The sequence below is a fragment of the Leptonychotes weddellii genome, chromosome 5 (assembly GCF_054177405.1).
Source record: "Leptonychotes weddellii isolate Sample4059 chromosome 5, ASM5417740v2, whole genome shotgun sequence".
Classification (NCBI taxonomy): domain Eukaryota; kingdom Metazoa; phylum Chordata; class Mammalia; order Carnivora; family Phocidae; genus Leptonychotes; species Leptonychotes weddellii.
This window is the reverse complement of record NC_138373.1, coordinates 73,484,212-73,503,973: the sequence shown is the minus strand read 5'-3', so window position 1 is coordinate 73,503,973 and position 19,762 is coordinate 73,484,212. Positions and strand designations below refer to the sequence as shown.

Genomic DNA, 19,762 nt, shown 5'->3' with positions numbered 1-19,762 from the left:
TTTTTTTTTAAAGATTTTATTTATTTATTTGAGAGAGAGAATGAGATAGAGAGAGAGAGCATGAGGGGGGAGGGTCAGAGGGAGAAGCAGACTCCCTGCTGACAGCAGGGAGCCCGATGCGGGACTCGATCCTGGGACTCCAGGATCATGACCTGAGCCGAAGGCAGTCGCTTAACCAACTGAGCCACCCAGGCGCCCCTAATTCTTGTAACATTTTACTGACAAGTGTAGAGGCCACTTTGAGTGAACAGGTTTGAGCAATGGAAACAAGAGCGAGGCAAAAGGGCCCACAGTGACCACCCAGCTGACACACAGGCTCGTTAAGTGACTCACCTTGGAAATCGCCATAGGTCCTAACTAACCAATGGGCTACTTACAACCAGGCAGTTACCAAAAAAGGGAAAATTCCATACATTCCATACCTTCTCACTCCACCCTGTAACTGTGGTATCTCACCACCATTTTGTGGCAGACAGTCTCCCTTGCAATGTATTCAATGAACTCTTTTGTTCTGCCCTGGGTGAATTCTTTTGCAGTTGGCCCCCTCTCAATCAGGATGCCCCACGAGAAGTATTCTGTGGTGGTGATGATATGGTTGGTTTTAAGAAAATTTCATGAGAAATAAATGCTGAATCTGCTATTTAATCATTCATTCTCCTTAATATTTACTGATCAACTACTAGGTGCATAGCAGTGTGACCAGCATATATGTATCTATATCCATGTGTTCAAAAAGCTTACATTCTGGCCAGAAAGACAATCCATGTGCATGAAGAAAATACTACATATGTTTTTAAATGTGAGTTGGGGTACTTTTTGTTATAGAAACTGCTAATTATAGTATTTTAGAATTTAAATGTTCAACTTATTAAAGATACAAATTTAAGCACCTAACTTTTAAGCCTTTGTTTCAAACTTCAAAATTATTTTATGATTTATAAGTCTAATTTTGTATTAAATAAGAGCAACCACTTTCACTTGCTCTTTTTTTTTTTTTTTTACCAAACCCAGTATTACTTGCTCTTTAATATTAGAGTAACCTAAAATAGCAATTAAACTTAAAAACCATCCTATTCACAAATACGATTACACTACTTTTACCATTTTAAGTTATGTATATTCATGTGGCTGCTTTTTAACCACCTTAAATGCTTGACAGGGCAGCCAGATTTATAAGCAAGTCTAACAACAACAACCAAAAAAACGCTATGAAATGTCAAAACGAATTTTGTTAAATATTCCAAACATCTCAATATTCATTACAGGCCTGACCAAATTATCTTAAACCTTTCAGCTTAAAATGCTAAGATCTAATATGTGAAGATTCTTTAAATCACATCTGCACACATATTATCCTTAATTAAAACCAAAGGTTTTAATATAATCAGTTTCATCTACTTTATTATCTATAGATTCAAGTCCAGACTTTCATAGGATTGCAAAGTATTTAATATCTAAGATTGGCTGGAAATTCCGGGTAATAATACAGTTGCGTATCCGTTGCAGGGTTTGAGATTGCAGACGAGCCATGGAATCTGAGAACTACAAAACTCCAGGTTTATTCTGTTAAGAGTAGGAATGGACTCTTTTATAGGGCTGATTTGTCAACAGATTCCCCAAGTACTCTCAGCCTCTAAATGGTAGTTACCCAATTTGGGTAGATGGAATTTGACCCCCCTACACCATGTTGCAGCTAACTTCCTTCACTACTTGATTGGATTTATCTAATCTCTTCACTAATTTGAATTCTTTCCATAGTCTTGGCCACAATTTTTTTTAAGATTTTATTTATTTGGGGAGGGGGGACAGAGGGAGAGGGAGAATTATTATTTTTTAAGATTTACTTTTTATTTTTTTATTTTAGAAAAAGAGCGCAAGCTGCGCTGGAGCAGAGGGAGAGAATCTCAAGCGCACTCTGCAATGAGCTCAGAAAGTAAAAAAAGGATACTGTGGGGCGCCCTGGGTGGCTCAATCTCTTGGGTGTCCGACTCTTGGTTTCAGCTCAGGTCATGATCTCAGGGTGGTGAGACTGAGCCCCTAGCAGCTCCTGCTCTACCTGGAGTCCGCTTGAGATTCTCTCTCCTCCTCCCCCCACTTGCATTCTAAATGAACACATTCTTCAAAAAATACTGTAAAGCTACATAAATGCATATAGAAAAGGCAGAGGACCCGCCTGAGCCTCGGTCGTGGAGCTGACTTTGGCGGTCTCTGCAAGTGGGCTCTGTGTCCCAGCGCCCGACCGGGTCCCCGCCACCCCGGTCCTGCGCGGAGGCCGCGAGGGGGCGCCCGAGATTTCCACCAGCGCACAAGCGCCGGCATGTCATCCATCCCCTCCAGGGGCTCGCAGTGGCCACCCACGGCCATTACCCAAGCCGCGGGGGTTCTACTTGCAGTAACAGCTCCTGCGGAAGTGCAGGGCATCCTGGAGAAGTTATCTCTCAGCATCCCCGTCTCCCCAACGCTGACCAGGGTCCCTAGTGGGCAAGCTTCTTTTTCCGCAAGTCCACTCTCTGGTTCACGGCTATAGTGTTGGAGTCCCCAGAACGCTGAGCCTCTCCTAGGACTCGAGCGGCTCGATCACCTGGGTCTTGGCTCCGGAAGCCATGAAGAAGTAGCCTGGTGGCCAGCCTGGCAAAGCCAACACCGAGCCCCAATCCTGAGTGGCCACCACCAGCCACTAGGCTTCAGAAGGTGCTAGGCTCATGAGAACCCTTCCTCTCTCTCCCGGTAGACTAGGCAGGCTGCAGCACGCAGACGCAGTCGGGTTCTTTTATATCAAAACAGCAAAACATCAAAAAGGGAGTTGAGAGAACCCCACTCCTTACTATCCAGGCCACACACAAGCCTTCCTGACACCCTGTAACGTCTTGCACCACGTAAAAAATAAACTCTAAGCAGCCAGTAAAAAAGAAAGAAAAGACATAGAAAAATATCCAAAACATATTACTAAGTGAAGAAAAATTGTTTTAAAATTTGTATAGCTTGATCTCATTTATACTTTCATAGGTATGTGTATATGTATACATAAAACTTTTACATATACATATACATATTCATATAGATATACGCTCAGCAAAAATGCTGAAGTGATAAAATCCAAACCGTCAGCTGCGGTTATATCCAGAGAGAAAAACTGGATGGGAGGAAGAAGGCAGGGAGAGGGGACTTTCACTTTCACTCTAGCAGAGGCATGGATCTTTCTTTCAATGTCCAAAAGCTTTCTTCCTCCTCCCACCAATGATTTATGAAACACTTTTTAAGGACTGAGTAATCTGTACGCCAGAGTCTATTAGGCGGAATTCGCCAAGAGAAAGAGAAATGGAGATACCTAGTCAGGGGTTGGCTTACATGATTGTAGGCGTCTGCAGAACAAGTCTGGAGTCTGTGCTGGCTGCCAGGAAAACAGGCCGGGGCTTTAGGGAAGGACCTGATGCTTTCGTGCTCAGGTGAAATTTCTCTGTGGAAGCCTCGGTTCTGTTCTTACATCCTTTAAACTAACTGAATCAGGCCCACCCATATTATCTAAGAATCTCACAGTGAACTGATTATGGACTTAAGTCTTATCAATGGACTATCCCAGAGTAATACCTGGGTTGATGTTTGATTGAATAACTGGGGTCTAGGCAAATTGACTCATAAAGGGGCGCCTGGGTGGCTCAGTCGTTAAGCGTCTGCCTTCAGCTCAGGTCACGATCCCAGGGTCCTGGGATCAAGCGCCGCATCAGGCTCCCTGCTCAGCGGGGAGTCTGCTTCTCCCTCTCCCTCTCCCCCTGCTTGTGTTCCCTCTTTCGCTGTGTCTCTGTCAAATAAATAAATAAAAATCTTTAAAAAAAAAAATTGACTCATAAAAACACGTCACAGTATGTCTATGTAAAGAACAAAAAAAGACATATCAGAGTCACTATTTTTAAGTTTTTTAGAAAAGATTTAAAAAAATGTATTTAGTGCTCGCTTCGGCAGCACATATACTAAAAAAATGTATTTATCTGAGACAGAGAGAGAGTGCATGCACAAGCAGGGGGAGGGGCAGAGGGAGAAAGAGGACTCCCCATTGAGCGTGTAGCCCTATGCAGGGCTCGATCCCAGGACCCTGAGATCCCAGGACCCTGAGATCCCAGGACCCTGAGATCATGACCTGAGCCGAAGGTTTAACCCACTGAGCCACTCAGGTGCTCCCACAGTAACCATCTTTGAGTGCAGACCTTAGGCCTGTCATGGGGCTAGTTGCTTGACACGTTACCTCACTTAGTCATACAGTATAGTCCCACGGTCAGCTACCAAAGTAGACTTAAATTTAGGTACCGGTGACTCTGACATTTATTTGAATTAATGTAGCTCATTCAGTTGCAGAGACCGGCTCAATTTACACATAAAAAGGAAACTTCTTTCATAGCCACAGGTAGACTAACTGGAAAAGTGAGATGGTTTTACTAGCAACTGATACGGTTCTCGTGACTGATTACTTTTTCTTTTTTTTTCAATTTTATTTATTTATTTACTTATTTATTTATTTATTTTTAAGATTTTATTTGTTTATTTGAGACAGAGAGAATGAGAGACAGAGAGCATGAGAGGGAGGAGGGTCAGAGGGAGAAGCAGACTCCCTGCCGAGCAAGGAGCCCGATGCGGGACTCGATCCCGGGACTCCAGGATCATGACCTGAGCCGAAGGCAGTCGCTTAACCAACTGAGCCACCCAGGCGCCCCCTAAATTTTATTTATTTATCTGACAGAGAGACACAGCAAAAGAGAGAACACAAGCAGGAGGAGTGGGAGAGGGAGAAGCAGGCTCCCCGCCGAGCAGGGAGCCTGACGTGGGGCTCCATTCCAGGACCCTGGGATCATGACCTGAGCCGAAGGCAGACGCTTAACAACTGAGCCACCCAGGCGCTCCCTGATTACTTTTTCTGTCTCAATACTCTGGTTTCTCTTCAGATCGCATAAATCTTTCGCCTTTTACTTTTTCTGTCTCTTTTTCAGGGACCACATGACCTCTGTCTCTATTAAGAGAGTCTCCTTTTTTTCCACTAAGGGTTCCCTCTGTTCACCTCCCTTATTTATTTTTTTTAAGGCTTTATTTTTAAGTGAGCTCTACACCCAAGGTGGGGCTTGAACTCACAACCCCAAGATCAAGAGTCACACACTCCAGTGACTGAGCCAGCCAGGTGCCCCTGTTCACCTCCCTTCTTAGCTTACTTCCTCTGCTTACTCCAAGTTGCTGTTCCGTAATACTTGAACTTGTGTATAATCCCTCATGGATGCTCCCATCTTCTCTACTTTTTTATTCGTAAATATTATGGCTAATTGGCAATTTTTTCAAATTGCCCAAAGAGGGACAATTTAAATTGCCTCAACTATCTTTTGGGCTGTTCAAAACATGTTCCTACTAAGGTGGTATCAGTGGGAATTAGAAATGAGAGGCGAGGCCGCCTGGGTGGCTCAGTTGGTTAAGGGACTGCCTTCGGCTCAGGTCATGATCCCAGAGTCCTGGGATCGAGTCCCACATCTGGCTCCCGGCTCAGCAGGGAGCCTGCTTCTCCCTCTGACCCTATCCCCTCTCATGCTGTTTCTCTCTCTCTCTCAAATAAATAAATAAATAAAATCTTAAAAAAAAAAAAAGAAATGAGAGGCGTGAACCACTTTATAGACTTTGAAGAGATGAGTGATTAGATATGAACGTTGCAAAGGGAGAGTGAATTAAAAGCAAATCACAGGTTTCTACATTGACTGGAGTATTGCTCCTTGAAGATAGCTGTATTTGAGAGAAATACATTGCCTGAGTCCCTAGGTCTCACCCAGTGGCGCTGGTCCTTGCCTAATCGCCTGTCTCTCCATCCCCTGATCCCATAAGCCAGTGTGACTCATGCAGGAACCTAACAGCCCTGCAATTGGAAACTCAAAGCCCAATGCCAGCCTGTGTTTTTCACCATCACCAGGACACCCTTGGCTTATGTCTGTCCTGTCTGTCCTCTAAACTCAGTGTTACTGAGTCACCCCAATTCTAATCTCTGTTGTTCTAGGCTTTTAATCTGTGTCTATTCCTGGTATTTCCATCTTGATTCTCCTCTACTCAATCTTCGCTTAACTCTTCAGTTTCTAGTAAAAACTGTTGATTTTGGTAGGAACAGAGCTCTATCTCAAAACTCGGGAATCGAATTCCATCTTCTAGTGACTATGACTGGTCAGGCCGGCCATGTCTCCTTCAAAGCAGAGGGAGAGGAGACTTCTGTTTCTGTATCATGTATCTTTTGAGCACCTACTATTCTGGCAAACACTGGTGAGTACTCATGCTACAAGGTAAATGAGAAATAGTCTTTCCCCTAAAAAGCTCCTAGAAAAGAGAGAGGCTAACAATCCACAATTACACACAATTTGACACAAGTATGCAGACATACATGTGGAGGAAGTTGTTTTAATTAGCTTGAAGTTCCAAAGAAGGCTTCCCAGAGCAGAATATCCAGGAACTTAATATTTTTAAGTTTTAAATAATTTTTTAATTAAAATATTATGCACATAGAGAAAAGTGCAGGAATCACAAATGACACTTTGAGAATTTTCAAGAATGTATGAAAAACACCAAGATCAAGAAATAGAACATTACTAGCATTCCAGAGCTCTGCTTATGCATCCTCCCAGTCCTCTTGCTTACATTAAAAGAAGTTAGGAGTGAAAAGTGGTAAGGATATACTTGGCAGATAGAATAGCATGTCTAAAGATTAAGAGGTTTAGGGACGCCTGGGTGGCTCAGTCAGTTAAGTGTCTGCCTTCAGCTCAGGTCATGATCCCAGGGTCCCAGAATCAAGCCCCACGTCGGGCTCCTTGCTCTGCCTGCCACTGTCCCTGCTTGTGTGCTCTCTCTCTCTGACAAATAAATAAAACCTTTAAAAAAAATAAAGACTGAGAGGTTTAAAGTAGTGCAGAAGGTAGAAATTTGTGTGACTTAGGTAGTAGGAGAAGGGGGTGGTTGGAAATAAAGCTGATCTCCTCTATAAGCAGTAGCCTGATCCTGAAAACCCTTGTCTTTTTTTTTTTTTTTTAAGATTTTACTTATGTCAGAGAGAAAGAGAGCACAAGTGGGGGAGACAGGCCAAGGGAGAGGGAGAAGCAGATTCCCTGCTGAGCTGGGAGCCCGGTGTGGGACTCGATCCCAAGACCCTGGGACCATGACCTGAGCCAAAGGCAGATGCTCTACGCAGATGCTTAACCGACTGAGCCACCCAAACGCCCTGGAAGGTTTCTTAAAATACTATTGCAGTTAGGCCTGGATAAAAGGGATGAAGACTTTAAGGCAGGACTGGAGTCATGGATGAGGGAGGGAGCTGGTGAATGTTAGGGAGTAGCATCTGCCTTAGCTAATTAGTTGTGGAAGAGGTTGTGGTTGAGGGTAACTGCTAGGTTTCCACTTTGAAAATGACTTGATGGTGATCTCATCACCAAGAGAGAAAACAAAGGAGGGAAAAAAGAACAGGGTGATAAAGACAACGGGTTTATGGGTTTTTTTTTTAATTTTTAAATTTAAATTCAAGTTCGTTAACATATAGTGTAGTGTTAGTTTCAGAGGTAGAATTTAGTGATTCATCAGTTGCATATAACACCCAGTTCTCATTACATCAAGTGCCCTCCTTAATGCTCATCACCCAGTTACCTCATCCCTCCCCCGCAACCTCCCCTCCAGCAACCCTTAGTTTGTTTCCTATAGTTCAGGGTCTCATGGTTTGCCCCTCTCTCTATTTTCATCTTATTTTTCCTTCCCTCTTCCCCTATGTTCATCTGTTTTGTTTCTTAAATTCCACATATGAGCGAAATCATGTATTTGTCTTTCTCTAACTTAGTTTTGCTTAGCATAATACCCTCTAGTTCCCTCCACATCGTTGCAAATGGCAAGATTTCATTCTTTTTGATGGCCGAGTAATATGCCATTGTGTGTGTGTGTGTGTGTGTGTGTGTTCTTTATCCATTCAAAATCTGGGTATATGGGCGCTTTCCACAGTTTGGCTATTGTGGACATTGCTGCTATAAACACTGGCGTGCAGGTGCCCCTTTAGATCCCTATGTTTGTATCCTTTGGATAAATACCTAGTAGTGCAATTGCTGGGTCGTAGGGTAGCTCTATTTTTAGCTTTTTGAGGAATCTCCATACTGTTTTCCAGTGTGACTGTACCAGTTTGCATTCCCACCGATAGTCTAAGAGGGTTCCCCTTTCCCCACATCCTCGCCAACATCTGTTGTTTCCTGAGGACAGTGGGTTTATGTTGAGACATGTTAAAGCAGGAAAATGGTTCATTTGAAGAAAAAATAGATTTGGTAGCTATCAGCCTTATACTTTCTTAAATGGATCCATGCATGTGTAGGAGGTCCACAGGAAGAAAGTATATAAAATGCAAACAAATGAGAGAGAACTGGGGAGCACAGACATGTAAGGTGCAGAAAGGGAAAGAAGAATCTAAGAATGAGTCTCAGAGGAGACATCCAGAGGAAAAAAGGGAAACCAAGGGAGCAGCATCCATGGAGGCAACGGAGTAGGGAGTTTTCAGAAAGGAGGCAGATAAGATGATAAGTACTGATTGGATTTAATGATGTGGAGGTGAACAAGGGCTTCAGTGGGACGTGGATGTGTTCCGTTGAAAAAACAATGAGCAGGAAAGAACTGGGGATCAAGAGCACTAATCAGAAATTGTTCTTTCATAAAGTTTGACTGTATGAGGGAGAATTATAGGATTTGTATTCTTTTGGCCATCATTGTCTTAGAGGATCATCTGAAACATGATAGACCCTTGATACATATGTTGTTCTGACTGACTGCATCTTTTTTTTTTTAAAGTGAGAGAGAGCATGTGGGGAGGGACAGAGGGAAGGCGGGGAGAGAATTTTTTTTTTTTAAGATTTTATTCATTTGAGAGAGAGAGCACACAAGCAGGGAGGAGGGGCAGAGGGAGAGGGAGAAGCAGACTCCCCGCTGAGCTGGGAGCCTGATGTGGTGCTCAACCCCAAGACTCTGGGATCATGACCTGAGCCAAAGGCAGACACTTAACCACCTGAGCCACCCAGGCACCCGGGGGAGAGAGAATCTTAAGCAGACTTCATGCTCAGTGCATAGCCTGACATGGGGCTTGATCTCAAGACCCTAAGATCATGACCTGGGCCAAAATCACGAGTTGGACACTTAACCAACTGAGCCACCCAGGTACCTGATTGATTACATCTTCAACTGGGGTACAGGTCAAACTCATCAGCAGATTCTTAATTCTACTGAGATTGCCTTCAACCAGGCTACAACTTCTCTTGCCTGGGAGGCACAGATAATAAATACCTGCTGTTTGGACGGAGAGCAGACAGTTTTATCTTTTCTGTAGAGAATCAGATCAGTTGATGCCTGGTATCACAGCAAGCCAAGGATTGCAAGTGCATTAGTCAAGGGTGCATTTGTCAGGTCTTACTGAGAGGACGGCTGATATGATATCCATCACAAGTTGAGATTACCACAACCAATCCCTCCTGAAAAATGTGAAGGAGATTAAAGGACATCAGGAGATTCGGTAAACTAGGTTATGGCCTGAGCTACCCTAGGCCTTATAAACTTTTCAGAGGTCTAAAAACTATCTGAGACCTAAAAGTGAACACCTCTAAAATACCCACCTACCCATTGCCAAATTCCTGAAAAGTAAATAAATGTTTAATTAAATACCAACAAAACATAATATGCCAATTGGCCAATAGTTACTTAACTCACATATAAATTTATTTTTTTAAAAAAGATTTTATTTATTTATTTGAGAGAGAGAGAGCAAACGAGCAGGGGCAGAGGGAGAGGGAGAAGCAGGCCCCTCACAGAGCAAGGAGACCGATGTGGGACTCGGATCCCAAGACCCTGGGATCATGACCGGAGCCAAAGGCAGATGCTTCATCTACTGAGCCACCCAGGTGCCCCTAAAATTAATATTACATATAAACAACTGATACATAGTAGGGTCCCCCGTGTTGTACATATTTTTTTAAAGGTACTCTTTTTTTTTAAAGATTTTATTTATTTATTTGACAGAGAGAGAAAGAGGACAAGCAGGGGAAGCAGCAGGCAGAGGGAGAGGGAGAAGCAGACTCTCTGCTGAGCAGAGAGCCTGGCGTGGGTCTCAATCCCAGGACCCTGGGATCATGACCTGAGCCCTGAGCTGAAGGTAGATGCTTAACTGACTGAGCCAACCAGGTGCCCTGTTGTACATATTTTTATTTAAAGACTATTTATTTGAGAGAGGGGCAGAGACAGAGAGAGAGCATGAGCAGGGGGAGGGGCAGAGAGAGAGGGAGAAGCAGATTCCCCACTGAGCAGAGAGCCCGACGCAGGGTTTGATCCCAGGACGCTGGGATCATGACCTGAGCCAATGGCACAGGCTTAACCCACTGAGTCACCCAGGTGCCCTGTTGTACATATTTTTAAACTTTTTCTGGGTATTATATCTTAACACCTTAAAAAGGGTCATGTGGCTGGCCCAGTCAGTAGAGCATGTGACTCTAGATCTCAAGGTCCTGAGTCTGAGCCACATGTTGGGCCTAGAGATTACTTAAAAACAAACAGCAAACTAAAAAACAAAACACAACACAACAACCTTCTGGCTGGGAAGAGGCTGCCCCTCCAGAGGCTAGCCAATTCTTAGAGATAGCAAGGACCCAGCATGTCCTTGACGTGCAAACTAACAAATCCACAGCCATACCTCCCCTAGCTGACCATATGCCCCTGGAGGTAAAATTCCTCTTCCTTATTCATCCCAGGGCCAGATACCAGGCAAAGACGGACCATCTCTATAGGGTAGAGCCCAAGAAAATTATTCAAACTAGATAGTCCTAAACTGTTTACCCTACCCTGCCTTGCTTTTCTCCTTGGAAACTCCAATGGAGGCTCTCCCCTAGACCTTTGGCTCCCACCAGTCTTCTGCTTCCTGACCACTCTGATGTTCTTTCATGGGGCCCTGTATCACATGCTGTGTCTCCTGTCTCTACAACCTGCGAATAGAGTAAATTTTTCCTGAGTGTCTCTGTCTCCTGTTATGGTTGCACTTGATCATCTCATAAAAGAATATAAAGCATGCCCCAACACAGGACTGCTTCAGGCCTACAGGTCTTAAAATAGTTCCTAGTGATCTCCTTGACCCACACTCATGATTGTATCTTACACATGCCTCTTTCCCAAGGCCCTGAATGCAGGTAGTTGGTGAACCCGAGAATGACCTCACCCCCAACCCAGGTCATATACTGCACTGGGTAGTCCCTTCAACCCCTGACAGTGTCTCTTGTTTTATCAAACATATATGGCAGACTCTTGTCATTCTCAAGTTTAACATTTTCTGGTTGAAGGAGAACAGAACATGCCACCCCCAAATACGCCACCTGGGCATATTGATTGTTGTGAATCAAAGGCTCTTGAGAAACAGCTGGTGCAAGAAGGACACTCTGACCCTCCTTGCCCTCCTGGAAGCAGGAGATAAATCTCCCATGGGAAAGGTACCTTCCCTGTACCAGGAAGGTGGAGGCATCCTTCTCACCAGAGACAGGGAAGTTAGGACTGAGAAGGCTGTATAAACAAGTCTTGTTACTTCTTCACCATTTAACCGTCTGAAGCTCAAACACCGTTGTCTTGCCAAGTCTTCACAAATTTGTGTTTGTCTAAAAGTTTCCTTCCTTCCTTCTCTGAGTCTCATATTTTTATGGGGCTCCTGTACATATAAAATTAAATTTGTTTTCTTCCCGTTAATCTGCCTTATGTCAATGTAATTATTACACTAGCCAAAAAACGGAGAAGAATGGAACATTTTTCCAACCCTACCTGGTTTTATTATTTCCTTAGACAATGAAGTTTCTATGATATGCAATGAAATACTTTTTATTTTTTTTTAAAGATTTTATTCATTTATTTGAGAGAGAGAGAGAAAGAGAGAGAGGAAGCAGCAGACTCCCTGCTGAGCAGAGAGCCCAATGTGGGACTCAGTCCCAGGACCCCGAGATCACGACCTGACTGAAGGCAGCCGCTTAGTCAAATGACCCACCCAGGTGCCCCTGCAATACCTTTTTAATTTGTTCATCAACTTTAAGGCTGGTGTAAAGGAAGTTGGCAGCCTAGAATCTATATTTCATTATGGTTTTATTATTCTTTATTTATCTTATAGGGGATATATGTTGTTTCTTTGTAGGAAAAAAAATGACTTGAAGTAATATATAAAATTTTACTGAAGGCTGAAAAGTTTTTATTACCTGGTGGGATAAGGATGTTCTTAGGAAGCATGTGACTCTCCATGGAAATGTGATTTGGGATACAGCTAAGAAAACTGTACAAACATTTCCCTCTTCAGGGATTTGGGTGTTCAAGAAGACACAGGGTAATTTTCCTTATTATTTTAAGACTCTAGATTATTCTACCTCTACTGCTTACCTGACTGTATAATCTCTCATGCAGCTCTCATTTTAGATCGTTATTCTACCAAACACTGTGCAAGTCCTCTACTTAACGACTAGTCAGAACCCTGGAGAATGTCTCTCTGCCCTTTATCTCTCAGAGAATGTGATTGACTCACCAACCTTACCTTCAAAGAAATCCCATAGAAGAATTCACTCTTCCACCAAGAGTATACCATTCTTCAGCAGCTATGGCTTTATCCTAGGAACTTGCTCAAACCACTCTGCACCATCACAAGCCCAGGAAGAGCTACACTCCCTCCACCAGCTTTTCTAAGATATTTGATAAGTTGGAGCATAAAGTGAAAGCATCAAGTACCAGTAGAAAATCCAAGCTAGAGAAGTTGACTGGTTAGCTTCTTGATATGTCTCCCCTACCTCCAGTCCAAGCTGGAAGACTGCCCCTTCCTTTGAAAGCTCTATGGTGATAGAGTTATTAAACCCTTTAGATTCTCATCTCCAACAACCTTTGTCTATTCAGATACACCCTTGCCGAAACTTCTGGCTCACAAACCAGCATCCAGCTCCAATAAAAATGAAGAAGAGTAGATACTTGAGAAACTGCCAGGCTTCCTCCAAGTCCTTGGCCATCTGCAATACTTGATGCAGTGGGAAGACCATGTGACCCAAAGACAGGATCTGGTTGCTTGCACTGCATAGTTGGGTATACAAGAGGCCGGTATCCAAGTTAAGAGCTGGTGTCTCCTTTATTCCTGGCTCTGTAAGCCACACCAACAAACTAATACATGCATCCACGCGCTGGTTCATAAAGACAATCACCAAATATTGCCAGTGCCTACAAACCTGGGAAAAGCAAGAATGTAAAAAAAAAAAAAAAAAAAATGTATTTCCTGTTAATTTCATAAAAATGGTCAGAATCCTGGCAGCAACAGATGGCACACTTTAACTATTTACAAGGGGAGAACAGGGCTTAAGGGAGCCAAAGAGAGACCACGAAGTGTCCTAGGGCTAGTAACAGCTCAGGAGGGGTCCCACGTCGCAGCTGAGAGGCAAAGGGGAAGGTGTGATTGTCAGGAAGGTGTGGAGAGGCCAGCTCAGGAGAGAGCTTGTCTGAAGTCACACACCATTGGAGAGATAGGCACAAAGCCTGGCTAGGTTGATGCATAACAAGCTGTTCTAATCTTTGGACCATGAAATCTGCACAGCACAAATAACCACCTCTGAGTGTTAATCAAATAAAATCTGCCCCTAGGGTTTTAAAGCTGTCATGGTCCATGAAATTTGGTTTCTTTTTCCTTCTGATTTAAATCCCATAGAGACTTCATGTACCCTTTATCAGAGATGAGATCCAAACCCAAAATTAAGCCAGGAGGGATAAAGAATATTGAAACCACTGAGCTACAGAAGTTTGGCAAAGGCCTTCATAAAGATTAATGAAGTTGAACTAGAGTCTTAAAAACACAAAATCAGTCAACGATAGAATGATAAAATTAGAAGGAACTTGTGGCGATCATCTACTTGGAGTATAAACTCTCTCACTTTTTTTTTCTCCTAACTAAGAAAGTTACGATACTATTTTTGATGAAATGTTTTCACATTGGTTCACATCAAGATGAGTATATACTTTCATAAGTATAGACTACAAAATAAATATGGCAATAACTTATATGGAAGCTCCAAATTCCACCCAGTGTCCCAGGATGGCTCATCTGTCCCATAATTTTAATTTATTCAAGTTACTGTTAATCTTTTTTCAGTACAGTACCCAGTGCTCTCCTTTAGACTTCTCTTGACATTGATAATTCTATTATAAAACAGTTATTCCAGATGATCCAGTATATTCTTTTTTTTTTTTTTTTTTAGTTTGAGAGAGGGAGAGAATGAGCCGGGGAGAGGGGCAGAAAGAGAGGGAGAAGCAGACTCATCGCTGAGCAGGGAGCCCCATATGGGGCTCGATCCCAGGACCCTGAGATCACGATCTGAGCCCACCCTTAGCCGACTGAGCCCCCCAGGCATCCCCCACGTATTCTTATATGAAAATTTGTAATTTGTCTCTGATGATTTAAGTTTGGGAAACACTGCCTTGCCGGTATCAAAGGATGCCAGTTCTCAGCCAATATAGGGTCTCAGTGAAGCTAAGTGACTGTCATCAACACTAGAAACATGAATAGCATCCTTCTCATTATATTGTGTAAAAATTATGTACTTTTTTACTTCTTTGTGGGCAGATCAAAATTTATTATCCAGTTGTGCACACAGGTACACACGTGTGTGTTCACTTGCTCTGAGTTCTGGGACGAGAAGGTAGTTATTCAGAAAATGATTCAAGTTTGTCAGTTCCTTTGACTCTAGCTTTGACCTTGGCTCCAACAGCGTTCATTTCCTCTTTAATAATTAGGCAATGAAGCAGGGCTGTTCGAGCAGACAGAAATGGTTCTGTCTCAGAAAACTAACTTTATACGTTAAAGTGAAGAATATATCTTTCATGATAAAGGATCAGATGTTTAAAAATAGGAGATCAAAAAAGAAGTCACCATCGGGTGCCTGGGTGGCTCAGTTAGTTAAGCGACTGCCTTCGGCTCAGGTCATGACCCTGGAGTCCCCGGATCGAGTCCCACATCGGGCTCTCTGCTCAGCGGGGAGTCTGCTTCTCCCTCTGCCCCTCCCCCCTCTCATTCTCTCTCTCAAATAAATAAATAAAAAATCTTAAAAAAAAATAAGTCACCATCAGGGCGCTGATCCCAGGTATAATGAAAGGATATACTGTTATATTAACCAGCAGAACAAGGGTCCACAGCTTGCTTCCTCTGGGGGATATTTTAGAATTGTAAAATCTGGAGGGAAATAGATCTGATATGTAAAGAGTTCAAGAAATGCTCTTTTGTCACGAATAACTGCTTCCTCTTTGGTGAGGCAGAACAGTGGCGTGACAAGGAGCTTCAAGTCTGGAGGCAGAGTCGTTTAAAACTGAGTAGCTCTGTGACCTTGTTCAAATCAGTTGAGCTTTCTGTGCTTGTTTTCTTATTTATAAAGTGAGAATAAGAACAGTACTTACTTGATGGGACAGTCGCTAAGATTAAGTGGGTCCACATATATGAATAACTTATAACAGTACCTGGTACACAATGAGTACTTTTTTTTTTTTAAATAAAGATTTTATGTATTTGTCAGAGAGAGAGAGCACAAGCAGAGGGAGTGGCAGGCAGAGGGAGAAGCAGGCTTCCCGCTGAGCAGGGAGCCCGATGTAGGACTGGTTTCGCGGACCCTGGGATCATGACCTGAGCCGAAGGCAGACGCTTAAACGATTGAGCCCCCCAGGCATCCCATACATGATGAGTACCTTATATAACTGCTGTTTTTATTACTTTCCGCATTCAACCCAGTACCTATAATCAAGTACATATAAAATTTGTTTGCCCGATTTGTTTACAAGTCTGCCTCTACTAATTATACTTAAACTTATATGTTACCCAGGCATCCACGGTATAACTGAGGGTGTGGGGGAAGCCACTTAATCTGTAACTTTGAAACTCAGGGGGGAAAATGTCTCAGGATTAGGGACATGGTCATAGAACAATGAATAATAATAGCTTTCATTTACTGAGTGCTTATTATATTCCAGGCTGTTCTAAATGCTTTCCGTGTTCATCTCATTTGATTTGCCTAACAACCCTATGATATAAGAACTCTATTCTCCCCCATTTAGAGGATGAAACTGGAGCAAACAGGTAAAGTAACTTACCCCAAATCACACAGCAGGAATTAACAGCTAGAACTTGAGCAGTCTGGAGGTTCCAGTTTATTAAAAGAACAAACTATCAGACATCATATTATCATATAATATTTATATATTGTAGGTTGGGCCAATATTCAGCCAACATTAGAGTGCAACCAGACTAGTTGTCTGATTGGCTGGTGCCCCGTTCTGACTTAGTTGGTGCTTGGGTGATATCAACTGTTAATATGACTATCACTTCTGATTACAGGTGATAGTTGAAGCCATGGAGATGGGTGAGATCTTTTGAGAGGTGTGTTTTTATAGTAAGAGAAAACTAGTATTTGAGCACCATGAAAGCAAAGGTGGGGTCTGTTTTAGTCACTGCTATTTTCCCAAATTGGTTTTACTCAATCTCTGTCTGCAAATATGTAAAGGAAGATAAAGACTGAAGAGAGTCTTTAGCATAAGCTTCCCAAAGGAGTTGAGGAGCAAAAGATAAGTAAATAAAATAGTGCGTATACACTATTATCTCAAGAAACTTGGCTGGGAAGAAATGGACACAGGACAGTACCACATTATTGGAGGATAAAGGAAAAGTTGCTTTTTTTACATGGCATTTACAGCCTCCTTAATGGCATTTTGAAAATTCTAACAGACCTTTAAGAATTGCACAAAATTATTCCAGAGTTCATCTACTAAAAGAAACATGTAATAAATAAATATATATTTATAAATAAATAAAAAAGAAACATGTGAGAACAGCAAGAAAAATTCTGAAACTTGTTAAGAACACCAAGAAAACAGCAAGACAATAGTGGGGCTTACCTCTTAGTTAGTTGACCTCCTCCTCCTTTCTGCTTTTCTACTCAAACTCAAGCACAGACTCACTTGGTCACACCCTCAGCAATGTTATCAGTTGTAGCTACCTGGCTTTCCAAATAGCTAACCCATCCTGTTTCTGACCATAACATACCATTCTTCAAGCTCGATTGTTGAAATACACCCACGAGACCTATTTAATGATCTTATCAAGATTTCCAGCTGGTTGACCTTTCTGACTTTTCCCAACCTACCAGTCCTCTCCATTTTCTTTCTTATCCAGCTCAGACTCAGACTTGTCTGAAGGTTTTTTTCCCCTTCACTTTATTGCTCTCATCTGCTAAAACCCCATCTGCCCTCTCCATGCCTGAACCTTAGTAGCTCAGAGCAACTGGAGAATGCCACAGAAAAGGGACATTAAAGACTATAAATTTAAGACAACTTAAGTGACCTGAGGCATCCCAAATGGGCCCTTTTTCTTGTGAACTCTCCCCCCCACCTTGGGTGGGAGGAGGGGAAGATGAATGAATATATTTATACTCTGGTAGAAGTAAAAGTCTTACGAAGCAGTGTCAAAGAAAGTACAATAATTTAGTAACAAGTTTGATATCCTTCACTCCAGGGAAAATCATCCGTGGACTGGGGGAGTCCAGTGCCTCACAAGCAAAGGAGACTCTTCCAGAAGGATGTTTGGCCAAAAGTGAGTTTTATAAGTCATTAGAAGCCACAACTTGGAAACCTGGCATGATTAGTTAGGATGTCAGGGATTTCCTTAATAGGCTAGCAGATCCTGTTTTCTAGGGTAAGGTGAGCTAAAGCCGAGGGTGTGTGTGGGGGGGTTGTGATTAGTGTATGTGATGCTTCTTTAACCATGAAGCATTTCTCATAAGTACAGGCCAACTTAGGTTTCAACTAGTTTTGTGATGTGGACTGGCCACCATTTTGTGGGTCCCTAAATGAGGTTCTGGGCCCAGTTCCAATATGGGAAGGAGGTTACCCCCATATACACCATGAAGCAATGCTCAGGACACCAGCTGCTGTCAACTTAATTCTGACACTATGTTCTAGGATATAGCATCAGATTCCACAGAATAAAGGCTCAGTCCCACACCCCCTCATCCCTGCCTTCAGACACCAATGGCAGGCTCATTATCTGTGTTTTGACTGATGGGCCACAAACTGGGAGTTTCCAACAACTCCCTGCAATAGGATACCAATCACAAGTCCAGGCTGTCACGCGTGCTCCTGACCTACTGGCTATAAATCAGAGGCTCCCTCGATCCACTCCTAGGGGTTGATTAATTTGCTAGAGGGGCTCACAGAACTCAGAGAAACATTTTACTTACTAGAGTGCCAGCTTTTTTTTTTTTAAGATTTTATTTATTTATTTGACAGAGAGAGACACAGCGAGAGAGGGAACACAAGCGGAGGGAGTGGGAGAGGGAGAAGCAGGCTTCCCACGGAGCAGGGAGCCTGACGCGGGGCTTGATCCCAGGACTCTGGGATCATGACCTGAGCCGAAGGCAGACGCCTAAGGACTGAGTCATTCAGGTGCCCCTAGAGTGCCAGCTTCTTATAAAAGAATGTAACTCAGGAACAACCAGATGGAAGAGATACAGTGAGCAAGGTATGGGGAAATGAGGGGAGCTTCCACACCCTCTCCAAGCGCAATGTTCTCCCCAAATCTCCACCTATTCACCAGCCCTGAAGCTCTTCAAACCCTGTCCCTTTGGCTTTTTAAAAAGGATGGCTCCAGTGCTTAGGCGATGATGGATTAAATCATTGGCCATTGGTGATCCATTTAACCTCCAGCCCCTCACCCTCATGGAACTTGGAACTGAAAGTTTCAGCCCTTTAATCACTTGGTCAGTTCCCTGGGCAACCACCCCTCTTTCTTAAGTGACCTGAGGCGGTCCAAAAATTACCTCATTAACATAACAAAAGACACTTGAATCCCTCATCCCTCCAGCCACTTAGGAAATTCCAAGGGTTTTAGAAAGCACTGTGCTAGAAACATGGATGAAGACCAAATATGTATTTATTACAATTCAAATTATAATTCACAGTATCACAGTCCCGATATACAAATTACCTTTATCAGTATGATATAGAAACTAGAGATTTATATATTTGACTACATAAAATTTTAACAGTTCTCGAAAGGGGAAAAACAAAACAGAACAAAATCAAAAGAGAAAAATACATCTGGATGTATTTCTCTATAATGGATGTTTTCTCAAATGTACAAAGCTCTTTTACAAATATTAATAGAGGGGAGATGACAAAACCAACAGATAAATGGGCAAAGGATAATAACAAACAATTCCCAGAGGGGCTGTTTTTCTATTATCCAGTGTTGGGAAAAATGTGGGAAAACTGGAAGTTCACTTTTTTTCTTAGATACATTCTTTCTGGACCTCTTTGCCTTCTTGCCCCAAACTATGTAATTGCTTACTGAGTCTACTATTATCCTGGGATCTCCCTTCACTATCACCCTGGGAATTTTTTCTCCTCTCTTCTGTGCTTAAAACTCTTCTGAGGAGACAACATCAGTCCTGTCTCACAAATAAAATTCAGGTCAACCTATTCTGTGGGAAAAAACCTACCTTGGTCATTTTCTGTTAATACATCTGGCAAAACTTCCCAAGGTTGATATGAGACAATCTCTGATCAACAGCACCGCCCCCCCATGTCATTTAAGAAAATTCCAATACTATCAGTTTTCTGTAAATCATGCAAGGAAATTTAAAAACCTGGAAAGGAAACCTACTTCTTGCAGAAATGAATGGGATTTGAATTTTTTTTTTTTAAAGATTTTATTCAT

The 19,762-nt window shown here is 42.6% G+C and overlaps 2 protein-coding genes across 3 annotated transcripts in view; one reads left to right on the top strand and one right to left on the bottom strand.

The window, feature by feature from the left end:
* The window catches only part of AICDA (activation induced cytidine deaminase), a 12,729-nt gene extending 7,723 nt beyond the window's left edge, over positions 1 to 5,006 (top strand). The window contains exon 4 of the mRNA XM_081818928.1: positions 4,980 to 5,006. Within this exon, the coding sequence (XP_081675054.1) occupies positions 4,980 to 5,006 (27 nt within the window). The remainder of the gene's footprint in view (positions 1 to 4,979) is intronic.
* The window catches only part of RIMKLB (ribosomal modification protein rimK like family member B), a 159,207-nt gene extending 142,160 nt beyond the window's left edge, over positions 1 to 17,047 (bottom strand). Inside the window, exon 1 of one of the 2 annotated variants that reach the window (XM_081821177.1) lies at positions 16,945 to 17,047. The gene's annotated coding sequence lies outside the window, so the exon portion shown is untranslated. Of the gene's footprint in view, positions 1 to 9,309; positions 9,492 to 16,944 lie in introns of those variants that run through there. The other variant, XM_081821178.1, reaches the window with a different exon arrangement.
* Between the last annotated feature and the right edge of the window lie 2,715 nt (positions 17,048 to 19,762).